We start from the raw sequence: 15,983 nt of genomic DNA, 5'->3' as shown, positions 1-15,983 counted from the left end.
CTGAATCCTGGGAACAATGGTGCCTTTTCATCTGGATTGTAGGGAATCCACATTCTTCACTAAAATGTGAGCTACCTGAACACAAGGACTGTCTTGCTTTTCTATTTGCTAATACTTTGCACAAAGTAAGTGCTTAATAAATACTTTTTCATTCACTCATTCATTTATTCACAAATTGAAGATAGCTAGGTGGCACAGTGGGTAAAGCAATGGGCCTAGAGTCAGGAATAACTGAGTTGAAATATGGCCTCAGGAACTAATTAACTATGTGACCATGTGCACATCACTTAACCTCCATCTCAGTTTACTCTACTATTAAAATGAGGATAAGAGCAGCTACCTCCTAGGACTGTTATAAGGATCAAGTGATAAATTGCTTAGCACGGTACTTGGACATAGTAGGTATTTCATAAATGTTTGTTTCCTTTCTTCCTCAATTCATTCAGGCAAAAGTGTTGACTCAAAATACATCCATGGGTCTCTATATCTTAGAAAATAATGTTCAAAGAAGTGATATGAACACAGGAGTTCGTAGGAAATAATTAGTCTAACAGGATCATGAAGGCTGGATTGTTGGGAAAGGCCATAGGCATACAGTGCTACAAAGTGTTTTCTTTTTTCTTAAGTAAGAAGAAAGTCTTAATCTGATACCTAACTGTGATATGGAGAGGGCCTTGTAGTCTTTTAAAGCTATGGCAGTGATGCATAAAGTTCTCCTCTTCTTCCTCCTCCTTGTCCTCATTCTCTTCCTTTTTCTTTTTCTTCTCCTTCTCCTCTTTCTCCTTCTCCTTCTCCTCCTCCACCTCCTCCTCTTCTTCCTCCTCCTCCTCCTCCTCTTCCTCCTTCTCCTTTTCCTTCTCTGACACACTCAGCGACATCTCACACAAATATTTTAGAAGGACTGGGAAATTTCAATAGAAGCAAACCAACCCATAATTTTGAAGTTTGTAGATCTTTTTGTTTGATTTTATTTTACGTTATTAACTTTAGATACTTCAGGATGGGTCAGAGAAGCAAGGATACAGCAAAACTATCTTTACCTTTGTGATAATCCTATAGCTGTACCTTTAGACAGGGCAGTGTACCCAAAGTCTCTTCCTTGGAGTTTATGTTCCAACAGTAGGAGAAATAAGACTGATCATCTAAGCCAAGGGTGCCTTCCTACCCTTGTACTCAGCTTGTTCTAGACTCTGGATCAGTTCTTTATGATCATCTGTGATTACAGAGAGAGCTAGGTGTCTTATAGAAAAGAGAGCATTCTTGCTCAGGCACATCCTGTAAGTTTCACACTTAGTATATCACAGGCAAGAAGGTACCAAATAAATAAAAAAGTTTCAGTATAAAGTTTCCATAGAAAAGGCAGAGCAAGAGGGAGGGGGTACCAAGCAGGAGGAGGCTACATTTCTAAATCTGAGAGAAGCCTTTTTTTCCAGAAAATTCTAGACTCATCTACTGCAGCAGAATGAATGTCATTTTACTTATAAATGAAAGAGAAATCAAAATGAAGTAAGATTTAGTGAATGGTCACTGCTTTCACAAAAACCTAACCTTTTCACAAAAACCAATTGCAGAATTAATGTATTCATAGCATAGGGGGGAAGGGAGGGACTCCTGTCATCCTTTTCTAGGATGTCTAAGGTTACAGACAAAGGAACACTATCTCTGTATCCACACACTGGCTGGAGCTAATGAAGTGTGGAGGTATTCTCACCTTCACAGATTTGCTGTCTGACCTTGGACAGAAACATTAAATTTCTGTACCTCAGCCATATGCATAATGAGGATAACATATTATGCTTTTAAAGATACTACTAAGAGCTAAGGATGGATAAAAGTTGTTACCATTCATAAGTGAAAGGCATTATATTTTTATATTAAGCCGCATAAAATATGTAAAGTGCAGTTTGGAATGTGCTCTCATATGGCTCTCTCAGACATTTCCAGATGTTGCCGAGCAGTCACTTGCCAGTCGTTGTGCAGCTGTCATTACCACCCTAATGGAAAATTTCAGTGACTCACTGCATGCCCAAGAGCATTTAAGAAACAACAACAATAACAACCACAACCATGAACTCCCCTTCTCTAGGATGCTTTGAATCAAAGTCACTTGTGCTTCCCCTTCCTCAGTTTTGGAGTTAGCTCCAGTCTTTGACCAACAAAAGTATTCTTACAAGATGACCTATATATAATCTTTACTTAGTGTCTGATTCTAGCAATTTTTCATAGTATTAAAAACATTCCCAAGAAAGAACTCTTACATACACATGTTCATTGTTGTTGTGACTCTTTGTGATGCTATTTGGGGTTTTCTTGGCAAAGATACTGGAATGGTTTCCCATTTCCTTCTCCAGCTCATTTTACAGATGAGAAACTGAGGCAAACAGGCTTAAGTGACTTGCCCAGGGTTTCACAGCCAGTAAGTGTCTGAGGGCAAATTTGAACCCATGAAGATGAGTCTTCCTGATTTCAAAACTAGTCCTCTATCCACTGTGTCCCACCTAGCTGCCACATATGGTCATCAAGTGTATATTAATTTGAAGTATTTGGTTTGGGAAGGATTTTTTAAAATTGGTGTCACAGGATTCAGGTTTCACAATTAGGTTTTTCTATCTCAAATGCCAAGTATCTGAAGCACCTTCACATAGTCTACAGAGGTTCACACTTAAGAGTCAGGAAGTGGTGGGCTCAAGTTCAACCACTGACATGTGCTGGCTGTGTGGCCTAGAAAAGTTACTTAACTACTTAATGTTCCCAAGTAACTTTCTAAAACTTAAAGTTGCAGAACCAAAGTTGATATGCATTGGCAGAAAAAATTTCTTCACTGGAAATCCCTATAACAATGTTATCACAGATGTGGTTCATAGAACTACACTAGATGTTATGAAGGATATCAGCAAATAGAAAGAACCACACACATAGAATCACAGGATTTTTGAGCTTGACATGATGTCCTTTTTCAACCCATACCTGGAAAAGAATACTGTCTAAAAAATCTACAAGATGACAGCTGGCCATCTACTTTTTTTTTTTTGTATAGGCTCCCAGTGATGGGGAACCAAATGCCTCTATTAATTCAGAGTGAATTTACATAAGCCTTGAGGCTTCCTCTATCAGGCTTCTAAATAACACTGTCCAATAGAGAGATAAATGCACGTGGGGGCTGGATTAATTGAGGGTTCTTAATTGTTTGTTGTTGTTGTCGATCCTTTTGGCAGTGTGCAGAAGCCTATAGATTCCTTATCAGAATAATGTTTTGAAATACAAAAAATTAAATATATAGGATTACAAAGAAAACCAATTATATTTAAATACATGACTCAAAATATATTTTTAAACCCACAAGCTCAAGTGCTTCAGGTTAAAAACCCTTGGGGGTGGTCTCTAATGTTGCTTCTAGTTGTAAGTCTATAATTGCATGAACCCTAATTTTAGCGTTGGGAAGGACTGTAGCACTGAAACATGGGGTATATCAAATGAGGAAACTCTGATGCAGAGAAATGCATTCCTTGAAGATAGATCAACCCCCTAGTATTAGGTAATTTGTATTTTAGATGTGAGTCCATATAACTACATTTGAGAGACAGCACGACTTTACTCAAGTGCCAGTATTTATTTTTTTATACCTGCTCTGTCTTTTGCTTTGTGACTTTTATTAGGTTCCTTAATCTCAATTATCTATCTTAATTTCTTCATCTATTGGGAAGAGCTAAGTTAGTCTTAATACTTGGTAAATATTTAGCCAAGTCCAAAACTGTTAGGCCACTCACTATTTCATATAAACAGCCACTTTTACAGCCTGAGTACCTTATTCTAGTAATCCATGAGGGGAGATTTCAGTGATTGGATACTCTTGTGAGAAAGAATTTAGCATGCGCTAGTTTTTATGAGATCCCAAAAGACCAGAAAGTGAGATAGTATAATGCAAAGTATATATATATATATATATATATATATATATATATATATATATATATATATATATATATATATATATGTGGTATGTGCATGTGAGTGTGCATGCGTGTGAGAGAGACAGAAATAGATGCAAAAGCAGACACAAAAAGACAGAGATAGATAAACAGAGAGAATTTGTAAAGTCATAAAGTGAGAAAAACATTCTTGAGAATATATTATTGGTGTGTTCATGAAAACATTGTCAGTCTATTGACAGCCTCATAAAGACCTGAAACCAATTCTTAAATATTTCAGTGACTCTGTGAAATTTCATGATTCTATGAGATGTCTGGCACACTAGCTGATCACATAAATTATATTCCATTCCCAAAGACCTTCATGGCTACAGAGATTGTCATTCATGTCTGAAATGCCCCCATTGTTTCTTCTGCCTCTTAGAATCCTTATTTTTCTTTTGAACACCTCTGGTGTTCCTCCCTGAGGGAGACCTTTTCTGATCCCTTAGCTGTTGGTACTTTCTACTTCTTGTAAGTACTTTACATGGCTTTGTATAAACTTTATTAGCTTATTTCTATACATGCTATATCTTCACAGTAGAATGTTAGCTCCTTGAAGGTAAGAGATTTGTTCTTTGGTCTTTTTATCCCCAATGCTAGCACCATATGTGGTATTGCTGAACTGAATTAAGACATGGAAGAACAGAAATATAGCAGAGCTGAACTACAGTGAGCTTGGATTATGAAAAGTAAAAGAAGTAATCATTGTTTCCATCAGAGTACTTCCAAGTGAAGGCTCTTTTCCAGCTCTTTTAGCAAAAGGAATTAGTTCTACATTTATTAAAACTTATGATTTAGCTACCATTTTCTAATTTTCAGATAGTCTTCTGAAATTGAGACTTAATGGACCGGAGAAATATAGTATTATTTTGGGGTTTTGCTCCTCTTCATGACTTACCAGAAGTATGGTGTAGGGAATGTCCTATTTCACAGCAATAAAGGGTTTTAATTTTTTTTCCTAAACTTTGTGGGAATATTTTTAAGTCCCTGGTGTTGAGTACTTTTGCCCCCCAGAAAGGCTGATTTCATCAGTGTTGATAAGTTTACTGGTTCACTTGTATCTCCAATCCAAGAGGGATTGAAAATATAGTTTGTTTATTTGTTTGTTTGTTTTTTCAATTGAACCTAAACTGTATTGTTTGTTCTTGAGGAGCAAATAGGCTATTTCTTAGGGAGTTTATTGCCTGTGCTTATTTTTCTCCTATGTTGTTACTATCAGTAAGCTTCATAAAGTGAAAATTCATTCTTTGTATATTGAGGAGAGGAGGGTGGACAGATCAAATGGGGACTGGTATGGAAAAAAGAAATAAAAAAAGAAAACAATTCCTGCATGTCAAAGTTTATCAAAAAAGATAGAACCAGTAAGAGAACAACATGGGGGGAAATAAACAAACAACAAAAAAAGAGTAATAGATTTCTCTTGCACCAAAATAAATATGAAACTCATTGATATCTTGACCTTCATCTTTAAGTCCATTATTTTTTAGTCCTATTCCACTTTATGACTCTTTGTGATCCCATTTGGGGTTTCTTTTTCAGATACTGGAGTGGTTTGCCATTTCTTTCTCCTTCTCATTTTACAGATTAATAAACTGAGGGATTCAGTCAGGGTTAAGTGAATTTATTAGAGTTACATAACTAGTAAATGTCTGAGGCAAGATTTGAACTCAGGAGGGGAGAAGCCAAGATGGTGGAGGAAAGGCTGTGACTCCCGCAAGCTCCGGATAAACTGTCCACTCATTCCCAAATAATGCCAATTAAAAACAAAACAAACAAACAAAAAACCCAGTACAGCCTAACTCACATAAGAATAGAGTGAGACTATTTTCCAGCCAATGACAGCAATTGGGATCACACAGGCTGAGAGAGGAGCTCAACAAGTGGCTGGGACCCAGCCAGGAACAGACCACACCTCCAGTGCCTCAGAGTCTTCTGTACCAGTGGCTTCTTCTGAGGCTTAGCTCGTGTACTGCTAAGCGGGTTCGGCAGTTGGCCGGGGTGAAGTGGATGCAGTCTTTACTGGAGTTGGGGCAAAGCACCCTGGTTCTGAACCAGTGGGCTGAATCATGTGGTGTCAGCCCAGTGGGGAAGAGGCACAGGCATGCCAAGCTTCTGACCATAGAGAATCAGATTTCATTCAGACATCTGCTTCCAGGCTGAGATGACTAGGCAAAGAAAACATCAGACAATAGACAGCTTCTTTGGGGGAGGGGTAGACTAGAATACAGCCTCAGAAGAAGATAATAACAAAGTCAAAGCCCTGACATCCAAAGCTTCCAAGAAAAATATGAATTGGTCTCAGGCCATGGAAGCACTCAAAAGGGACTTTGAAGAGAAAGTAGGAGAGATGGAAGGAAGATTTAGAGAGATGGAGGAAAGAATGGAAAGAGAAATGAGAGTAATGCAGGAGAGTCATGAGAAAAAAAGTCAACAACTAGAAAAGCCATATGGGAAAGGAGATACAAAATCTCTCTGAAGAAAATAATTGCCTAAGAATTAGGATTGAATAAATGGAAGCTAGTGAGTTTATGAGAAAGCAAGACACAGCAAAGCAAATCCAAATGAATACAAAAAAAAATAGAGGACAATATGAAATATCTCCTTGGAAAAACAGCTGACCTGGAAAATAGATCCAGGAGAGATCATTTGAAAATAATTGGATTACCTGAAAACCATCAAAACAATGGTCTAAGCTAGTTCCAAAGGACTCATGATGGAAAATACTCTCCACATCCAAAAAAAAGAAAAAAATGAATTGTGGAATATAGATGCAGATTGAACTATTTCCACTTTTCTTGTTCCTTTTTTGAAGATTTTCTCTTTTTCTCTGATTCTTCTTTCACAGCATGACTAATGAAGAAATATGTTTAATGTGATTGTACATATATAACTTATATCAGATTGCTTGCTGTCTTGGGGAGGGTGGAAGGAGAGGAGGGAGGGAGAAAAATTTGAAAATAGAAATCTTATAAAAACAAAGGTTGAAAATTATCTCTACATGTAACTAGAAAATAATAAATAGTTTTATGACAGAAAAAAAAAAGATTGAAGGTAAAAGGAGAAGGGGCAGCAGAGAATGAGATGGAAGTAATATGTCATGGAAGCAATCAATATTTGCTTGAGCAGACTTTGGGACATAGTGGAAAATAGAAGGGCTTGGCATGCTATGAGACATGGGGTCACAAAGAGTCAGATGGTATTGAACAGATGGAAAACAACATTCAGAATTACTCCCCACCCCCCAAAAAAATCAACCCACATTATTTTGATGAAGGGGAATTCCAAAAAAAAAAGATTTGAACTCAGGTCTTCCTAACTCCAGGCCTGGTGCTCTATCCATTGTGTCATCTAGCTGCCCCTATACCTTCTTAGCACTTTGTTATGAGGAATAGCTACCAAGTAACTGAAACTTACCTAAAAGACATTTCTTTACCCTAAGAATTGTTCTTGACAATTCCAGATTTTCAAAAATATATGGTAAAACAACTGCCTATAAATTAAAATATATACACCTTTGTTTGGGTTTGAGAGTTTCTCACAGTCTATCTTCTACTGCTCTGTTTTGTTTGTTTGCAGATTAATTTCATCTTACTCTGCTTTCTTTCTTCTCAATTCCTGCTGAATTTTAATGCTTACTGTTCCCTATTCTTGGCTGTCCATTTTCCATTTCTGAGACTTTGCTCCAGGCTGGTTGCCCATGTCTGGAATGCTCTATTCCCACCTCAGGCTTTTCGAATCCCTAACTCTTTTCCAGGTTCAGCTCAAATGCTACCTTCTACTAGAGACCTTTTTTGATTACCACAATTGTTAGTGCTCTCCCTTGTCCCTAAAATTAACGAATAGCGCCCCCTCTCCCTCCCTTCCTTCTGGGCCCCTCTACCCCTCCCCATCTTTCTCCGCCATACCTTTTGAGGCTGTGAGGTCGTTCCTTGAATAGAACACAGCACCTTTTTTTCAGCAAGACCTGAGTTGGACTTATGTCCATCCTCAGGAAACTACTATCTAAATGACTCTGGCCAAGTCACTAAACTTCTTTCTACATCAGTCTCCTCATTTGTAAAATTAGGATTATAATAGCACCTACCTCCCAAGTTTGTTGTGAAGACCAAATGAGATAATATCCGTAAACTGTTTTGCAAAGGCTTAAAGTTCTATATAAATGCTAGTGATTATTTTAATCGTGTCCATACAACAGGACCACCTTATAAAGGAAGGGACCTTTTACCCAATTCTTTAGATGATTCAGAAAGAAAGAAAAAAAAAACACTGTGGGACTGAAATTATTCTATACATTTTTTCCTTTTTTCTGTACTTTTCTCTCCTACTTTCTCCACTGTTATGCCTTTCTCAAGCACTGAAAATATACTCATACAATAATCACTGAATAGAATATACATTAGAATTAAGAGACTCCAGAGCAGCGATCTTTTCATTAAATACTATGTAGTCATGAAAAAATGAAAACATGAGATTCAAAGAGTTTTTGTGTTGTCTTTAGCCATACTTCATTACCTCTTTTACCTTACCTCTTTCCATAGTTCTTTCTCCTGTGGGTTGATCGCTTTCTAAGTATTAAGTAGGTTAGAGGTTGTAGCTGTCTTGAGGTACACAATAAAATGTTGATACTGCATGTGTCATACACATTTGGATTGAATTGTCCTTGTTAAGCCTTCCATATCTCTATCTTCTCTGCAGGCTGTATATTGATGGACCTTTTGGAAGTCCCTTTGAGGAATCATTGAATTATGAAGTCAGCTTGTGCGTGGCTGGAGGCATTGGAGTGACTCCTTTTGCATCAATACTCAACACATTGCTGTATGTCATTTTGATATATTGTATAAGCCCTTTAGTCAATGTTTAGTAAAAAGAAAGCTATTACTGTTTCAAGAGATTATCTCTTTACTATATGCAGTGCCTTTCAGACTTCAGCCTCTAGCAGTATAAATAAACAAAGTTGCCTGCTAAGGAGAGGATTATCTAGTTCACTGATTACCAATGTGATACACACACACACACACGTACATATATGTGTATATGTATATGTATATGTGTGTATATGCATATATATATATATATATATATATATATATATATATATCCCTGGAAGGTTTTTTAAAAAAAATATTTATTTATTTAAGTTTTCAACCTTTGTTTAGATAAGATTTCCAACTTCAAATTTTTCTCCCTCCCTCCCCCTTCCCCTAGACAGCAGGCAATCTGATATATAACATTAAACATATTTCTGCATTCATCATATTATTCAAGAAGAATCAGAGCAAGAAGGAAAAAACCTCAAAAAAAAAAAACAACAGCACCAAAAACAAAAGAAATAGTATGGTCCCATTAGCATCCATATTCCACAGTTCCTTTTTTTTTTCTGGATTTGGAGAGCCTTTTCATCGTGGAACTTTCTTGTACCATTGTATTGGTGAGAAGAATCTAGTCTATCACAGTAGATCAACACACAATGTTGATGATACCGTGCACAATGTTCTCCTGGTTCTGCTCATCTCACTCATCATCAGCCCATGCAAGACCCTCCAGGTTTCTCCGAACTCTTCCTGCTCATCATTTCTTAGAGCACAATAGTATTCCATTACATTCATATACCACAACTTCCCTGGAAGCTTTTACATTACATGACCAATCTAACAGAAATGTTATGTTGCAAATGATATTATAGTGGAAGTATAACGATTCTCCTCAATGTCATATGTCTTTGGGGTTGGCTCACACCCTCCAACCTGCTCTTAGACTATAAATATCTAAGTTGTTGGAGATAGACTACCACCACACAGTTACATTCCCATTCTCTCAAAGGGTAACACTTTCCAAAGTAAATACACTTCTCCTACTTAACATTCTTCTTTTTTTGATAGATCAATGGCAGAGAAGCCAGAAAAACTTTATTTTAACTTCCATTTATGATATATACAGGTTGTGTGACACTGAGAAATCACTTATCTTTTTAGTGCTTTAAGCAACTCACTGAGACTGGAAGTTGTAGAGAAGGTGTCAACCTGAATGTAGATGGAATTTTCCTCAGCTGGGATCCCAAGTCCAGTCCCTAACTCTATACAAAGGGATAATTAGGTAATCAATGGCCCTTCCAGGTATTCTACATCTCAGACAACTGAGTTCCAAGTCCCAGACAATAACCTGTGGGTTGAGTCCAAGCTGGGATCCAATGTTGCTCCTGTGGGTATTTATATGTCACCTTGTTCAAGTCTTTTTTTTTTAAATCACAAAAGTATTTATTATTTTTCTAGTTACATGTAAAGATAGTTTTCAATGTTTGTTTTCATAAGATGTTTTAGTTCCAAATTTTTCTTCCTCCACATCCCCCAAGACAGAAAGCAATCGGATATAGGTTATACATGTACAATCACTTTTCATATAATAGTCACTTTTAAAATCATACCTCAGTATCCAAATGTTATATGATCTTCTCATTTTTAAGAAATAGTACCCTCAGTCATAAACATGATATGCAAATTATCTGAGTTAGTCATACTTTTAGCTCTAAAAGCTTCAACATAGTCATCTATCTCTTTGGTACCCTTGAAACTATGTGTCATGTTCACATTCTCTAGTTTTAATAAGTATTATCTATATCTACCTGTTTATAAATTAAACTGTTGAAACTAAGCAATCCTTCTACATTGTTCAAAAGGAAATTTGTGCCTTTCTATTTATACTACAGATCATTTTCTACCCCAAACTGTCTTGATCCTGGCCTGTTTTGCTTCATATGCAAAAAGTAGCAGTATAGTAAAACAAAAGTAGTTTTTCTACTCATTACATATCAGAATGCTACCATTCTTAATGATTGGCAGTATCTTAAATACTTGCCAATGAATGTTTAAAAAGAAACTTCCTTTACTCAAAAGCATCTTTTCTGTCATTGTCAGCATTAAACTGCTTAATATGAAAAGTGCCTTAGAGATACAGTGGACTTCATCCAGGTACTGCTGATCTGGAATTTAGAAGGCTTTAAATCCCACTTCACAAATCCCCAATCATGTGACTTACTGGATTAGTCTAGAATGACACATTCTTCTTTCCAGCCTTTCCCTTTAATCTTTTCTCATTGTCTGCAAGTGAGCCATATGCTTTGTGAGAAAAAAAATGATGTTACCCTCTTGTTCCCCCAGTGAATGTCTAAGAAATGAAAGAAAAAAAACAACACAAAAACTAAATTACTCCTACCCTTCTAGCAAGGTAGCAGACTTCCCATATTCCAATTTCTCTTTAGGAGAATAACATTATAAGATTATGGATTTAGAAATAAATAAGACCTTAAAAATAACTTTGTCTAGGCTCATTTTGCAGAGGATGAAAGTTAGTTACAGGTAATTTGAGTAGCTTGCCCTAGGTTTCACAGGTAGCAAATGGAAGTGCTGTCATTTGAACTCAGGGCTTTCAATTCTAAATCTCATATTCATTCTACTGTGCCACATGACTTACTTTCAATCCTGATCAGAGTCTTACTAATCATGGGTTAAAGAGTGAAGCCCTGAAGTCTTTGTTCCCCTGTCTCCATTTCCCATAAGGTTCCCACTAAGCCAGCACGAAACAAATTCCAGGGCTCTAGTATTCAAACCTTTTATTCCCAGGACCTCAATATTAATGGGCTAACCACTGGGGGTTACAGGATTTTGAGCTGGATGAGCAATTAGAGAGCATCTATTCCCTGGTCTTATAAATAAATTGGTGTCCCATAATGGTAAATTACTTTCCCCACAGTATACATAGAGTAGTAGCAAAGAGTCAAATTTAAGTCCAGTACTTCTAACCCCTCTTCCCATATTTTCCCCATTACTGCCAACAAGAAATCTAAGGAAAACACCATTCTTAGATGCCAGCTGAATGTATTGTTCCCTATAATGTCAAAATTCTACTTCAATCAATACATAATTTCCTAGGTAAAGGCATCACAGTGGCATAGAAAGAATATATAGGATTTGAGGAAGACATAAGTTGGATTCCCAGCCCTACTACCCATGAATTGGATGTCCTTGGGAAAGTAACATGATTTCATTGAAACTCACCTTGTTCATCTATAAAATATTGAGGGTGGTGGATTATATTAGAGAAGTAAGCTTTAAGGATCCATTTTAGATCTAAGTCCTATGATCCCTTCACCTTGTAGGTATGAGAAAAAAAGTATTTAAACCTTATCTAGTAAGAATATCAGATAGTAGATAATATCAAAAATACTACATGGGCTTAAGTATAAAGCCTAAGATCTTAGCCTACAAATAATAAAACAACAGTTATTCATTATATACTTTTTTTTCTGGAGTACTGTGTTGGCCAACTAAGCTCTATCTGGCCAAAAGTTTTTTGCCAATGAGGAGTAAGAGAGGCAGAATGGTAAAATATCAATTTTTCTGTCAGAAAAATTTGGGTCTTGTCTTTGACATATAATAGTGTTGTGACAGTGGATTCTTCACTTAATATTGCTCCAGGCAACTCTGAGAGACAATATATTACACCAAGTAGCTTATCTGTGTTGATGTAGGACATTTGCACACTGATATTTCCCACACCAATGAAATCATTAGATACTGGCAAAAAAAAAAAAAGATAAGGTGATATTTTTGTTTGTTTTTTAAAGAGACCTACCAATAAGACTGAAATAAAGGGAAAAAAAGAAGAAAGGGAGAAGATGGATTGGAAGAGGGAAAGAAAGAGATAAAAGAAGGAAGAAAGGAGTAAGGAAGTAGACAAAGAGAAAGAAGGGAGGAAAGAAAGGATTGAGAAAGGATAGATGAAGGAAGGGAAGAAAAGAAAAAAATAAAGGAGGAAAGAAGGGAATGAAGGAGAAGGGTGGGAGGAAAGAAGGGAAGAAGGTAGCAAGGAAGGAAAAAAAAGAATGGAAATTCCACTCTGGAGCAAGATGATTCCAGCTACATTTTCCTATCTTTTTTCTACCCACAAAGTAGCTACCTATTCTCAAATATTTATTTTAATAATTACTATTTCTTGGACATTTGACTTTTATTTGTAATCTCATTCGTTTTTTATAACACCATAGCAGTTATTTTGAGCCTGATGGTGCTACTTACCTCCTGGTGGTTAAGTACATGATGACATTTGATACCTGCTGATACCACCAAGTCATTTTCCGTTTTCTAAAAAGAAATTCTAGCAGGAATAGATTTGTAATTCAATTTCCTGGAAGATATCTTATTTATAATCATGGGTTAAAGGTTCTTGCAAACTCTTCACCCTACCACTGCCTAACCTTGTCGATCTAATATTTTCTTGAACTTCAGATGTTTTAGTTTACATATATATATATAGACTTAGGGATTGGGACCGGACCTGTGATTCTCTGTTATAAAGATCTCCTGAGAAAGGGAATCCCCTCTGAAGCTTATACCTTCTCCTTCCTTCCTACATTACTCCCACCCCCCAAAAAAGGTGAAGGACTATTTAAGGGTTTTAATTATGAAAAGCAAGTAAAATAAGGAAAGGAAAGAAATGGTTTTACAATTTGACACAGCTAATATACTATTACTAAAGACAGAAAGCAGAACTATTCAGTTTCTACTTTGACTTTATCCTCCACATTAACAAAAATCCCTTAATTTGAGATGTCAAAATTGAAATAAATTTTCTTGAGTAGTTGTGAGTTCCTTGTCACTGTGAATATTCCAACAAAACCTGATGGCCATTTGTCAGGGTCTGCTTTTTAGGAATATGTGCATAAAGTAGGGGATTAGACTAGATGACTTTTCTAACTCCAAGATTTAATGATCCCTTTTTTTCTCCCACTGACACAGGTGGCAAGTAGGAATATGGTAGATGATTTGATATACTAAAATTTATTGTGAGAATCATATATCTAGGTGTCATCATAGGAAGTTGGGAGCTAGAACTCCTTGGAATTGGATTTTTTTTGCAGGGCAATGAGGGTTATGTGACTTTGCCCAGGGTCACACAGCTAGTAAGTGTCAAGTGTCTGAGGCCAGATTTGAACTCAGGTCTTTCTGAATCCAGAGCCAGTGCTTTATCCACTGAGCTACCTAGCTGTCCCTCAGAATTGGATTTTTACTATTTCTCAATCAGAATAAGAGTGGGAAATGATGGAGTTGAAAAGTAATTTTGAATTATTCAAGAAGAAAAACAATTACTATACTGAAGATATAGGTATTTTATGATGATTCAAATTGCACATTATGCTGAGGACTCAAAATCACAGTAACCCATGAGGATCTAGTTTGCTGATGGTTCACAAATACTTTATCACTGGTTTGATGATTTTCTACATTTCGTTTTCTTAATAATTAGTATTGAGAAAGGTGCATCAATGACCTGATTTCAAGGGTCATCATTAGTCTTTTTATAAAGACAAATTTAAGCAAGAACCAAATGAACCCTCTATTGTCCTATAGAATCCTAATTTTATAGTATGTAAAATAATATTACCTGAAACATATCAATTTTTTGAAAACTGGATTGGCTACCTCCAAATATTTAAGAGTCATAATCTGTCTGAGTAGAAATAGACCATTATCAGTGGAGAAACAATATTCAACATGTGGTCATTTTTATAAAGCACATGTTTTAGCTGTAGTATCAAAACATAGCTAATTCTCTGATGAATACAATGATTCAAGACAATTCTAAAAAACTCATGATGAAAAATGCTATATCTACCTCCAGAGAGAAAATGGATGAATTCTGAATATAAATTGAAGCATACTTTTTTTACTTTATTTTTTTTGCTTTTTTAAAACAACATGGCTAATATGGAAATATGTTTTACATGATTTCATATGTATAATTGATAACATATTGTTTGCCTTGTCAATGGTTGGCAAGGAGCTGAAGGGAGAAAGAGACTTTGGGAGATGATTTTTTAAAAAAAAATGAATGTTAAAAATAAATATTTTACAAAAGAAAAATGTATAACTAAGAAAAACATATCAGACTTCCTCCACCAGAATGTTAGTTTACTTATTGTTGCTAGTAGTTTTTGTATATCATACAGATCACAGAGTATATCCCTTGTCTCTGAAACTTTGACTTGTACAATTTAATTGAATCTGTTAAAAATAAGAAAGATATGCCCATTTAGAAACTATTATTGACCATGGTTGTGCTCCTAATAGAGACTTGGACCTCAAATGAATTTAATATGTAGTTTGGCCCCTATCAACAATTTAGCAAGATTTATTGGTCAATTCTTTCAAAAATTCTGGTGAAATAGACTAATCAGACAATAAGGAAATGACAGTCAGTCTGTATGAAACAGAAACCCCCATGATGCAAGCTCTCTTGTAGCTTTTTATTAAAAATGAAGTTAGGCTAGGTGATGAACATATTATATATGTATTTGAGGCCTAACTTTGATGTGCCTAAATCCTAACATGCGTGTGTGTGTGTGTGTGTGTGAGAGAGAGAGAGAGAGACAGAGACAGAGACAAAGATAAGAGGGAGATATTAATATATTTTGGCCCAGTACAGTAACTATAATTTTAAATGGGGCAATATGTGTGAAATGCAAGAAAACACCTTAATATAACACAGAATATTAGTTCTTATTATGTAATAGTAGAATCCCTCTTTACACTATACCATGATTACTAACAAACAAAACAAAACAAAAACTACAACAAGAAAATTAAAAACCGAGAGCCAGCCTTGAACCCTGCTCTGAGCATCAACCAACTGATTCAGCCAGGCCAAAATGGAGAGGATCCAAGTAAAGTCCTTAATCCAGAAATGTTCGGCCATCAGCTGCCTTTAAATTGGAGACTGTCAGCAGAAGTTCACTGATATGGTCTTATTTGCCATAAAAACTCTCAAGAAAAGAGTCAGCAGGAAATTACAAAAATAAAAAAAACTCCTGTCTCTTTCTAAGTAGACATAAACCTTTGCATTAAAAGTTCATTTTGGGGAATGTAAAAATAAAAAATAAGCAAGAAAAATATATTTAGGTATGCTGTGTTTCTCTTTCCTCTCCTTCCATCAGGTGCATTGTGTAAATTTGAGGACATT

At 36.0% G+C, this 15,983-nt stretch overlaps 1 protein-coding gene across 1 annotated transcript in view; it reads left to right on the top strand.

The window, feature by feature from the left end:
• Window positions 1–15,983, top strand: part of NOX4 (NADPH oxidase 4) — a 265,085-nt gene that overhangs the window by 233,377 nt on the left and 15,725 nt on the right. Inside the window, 1 exon segment of the mRNA XM_043996145.1 lies at window positions 8,667–8,786. Coding sequence (XP_043852080.1) covers window positions 8,667–8,786 — 120 coding nt within the window.

This window comes from Dromiciops gliroides, chromosome 3 (genome assembly GCF_019393635.1).
Source record: "Dromiciops gliroides isolate mDroGli1 chromosome 3, mDroGli1.pri, whole genome shotgun sequence".
NCBI classification, from domain to species: Eukaryota; Metazoa; Chordata; class Mammalia; order Microbiotheria; family Microbiotheriidae; genus Dromiciops; species Dromiciops gliroides.
Note: the sequence above shows the minus strand (reverse complement) of the source record. Positions and strands in the feature narration are given on the sequence as shown.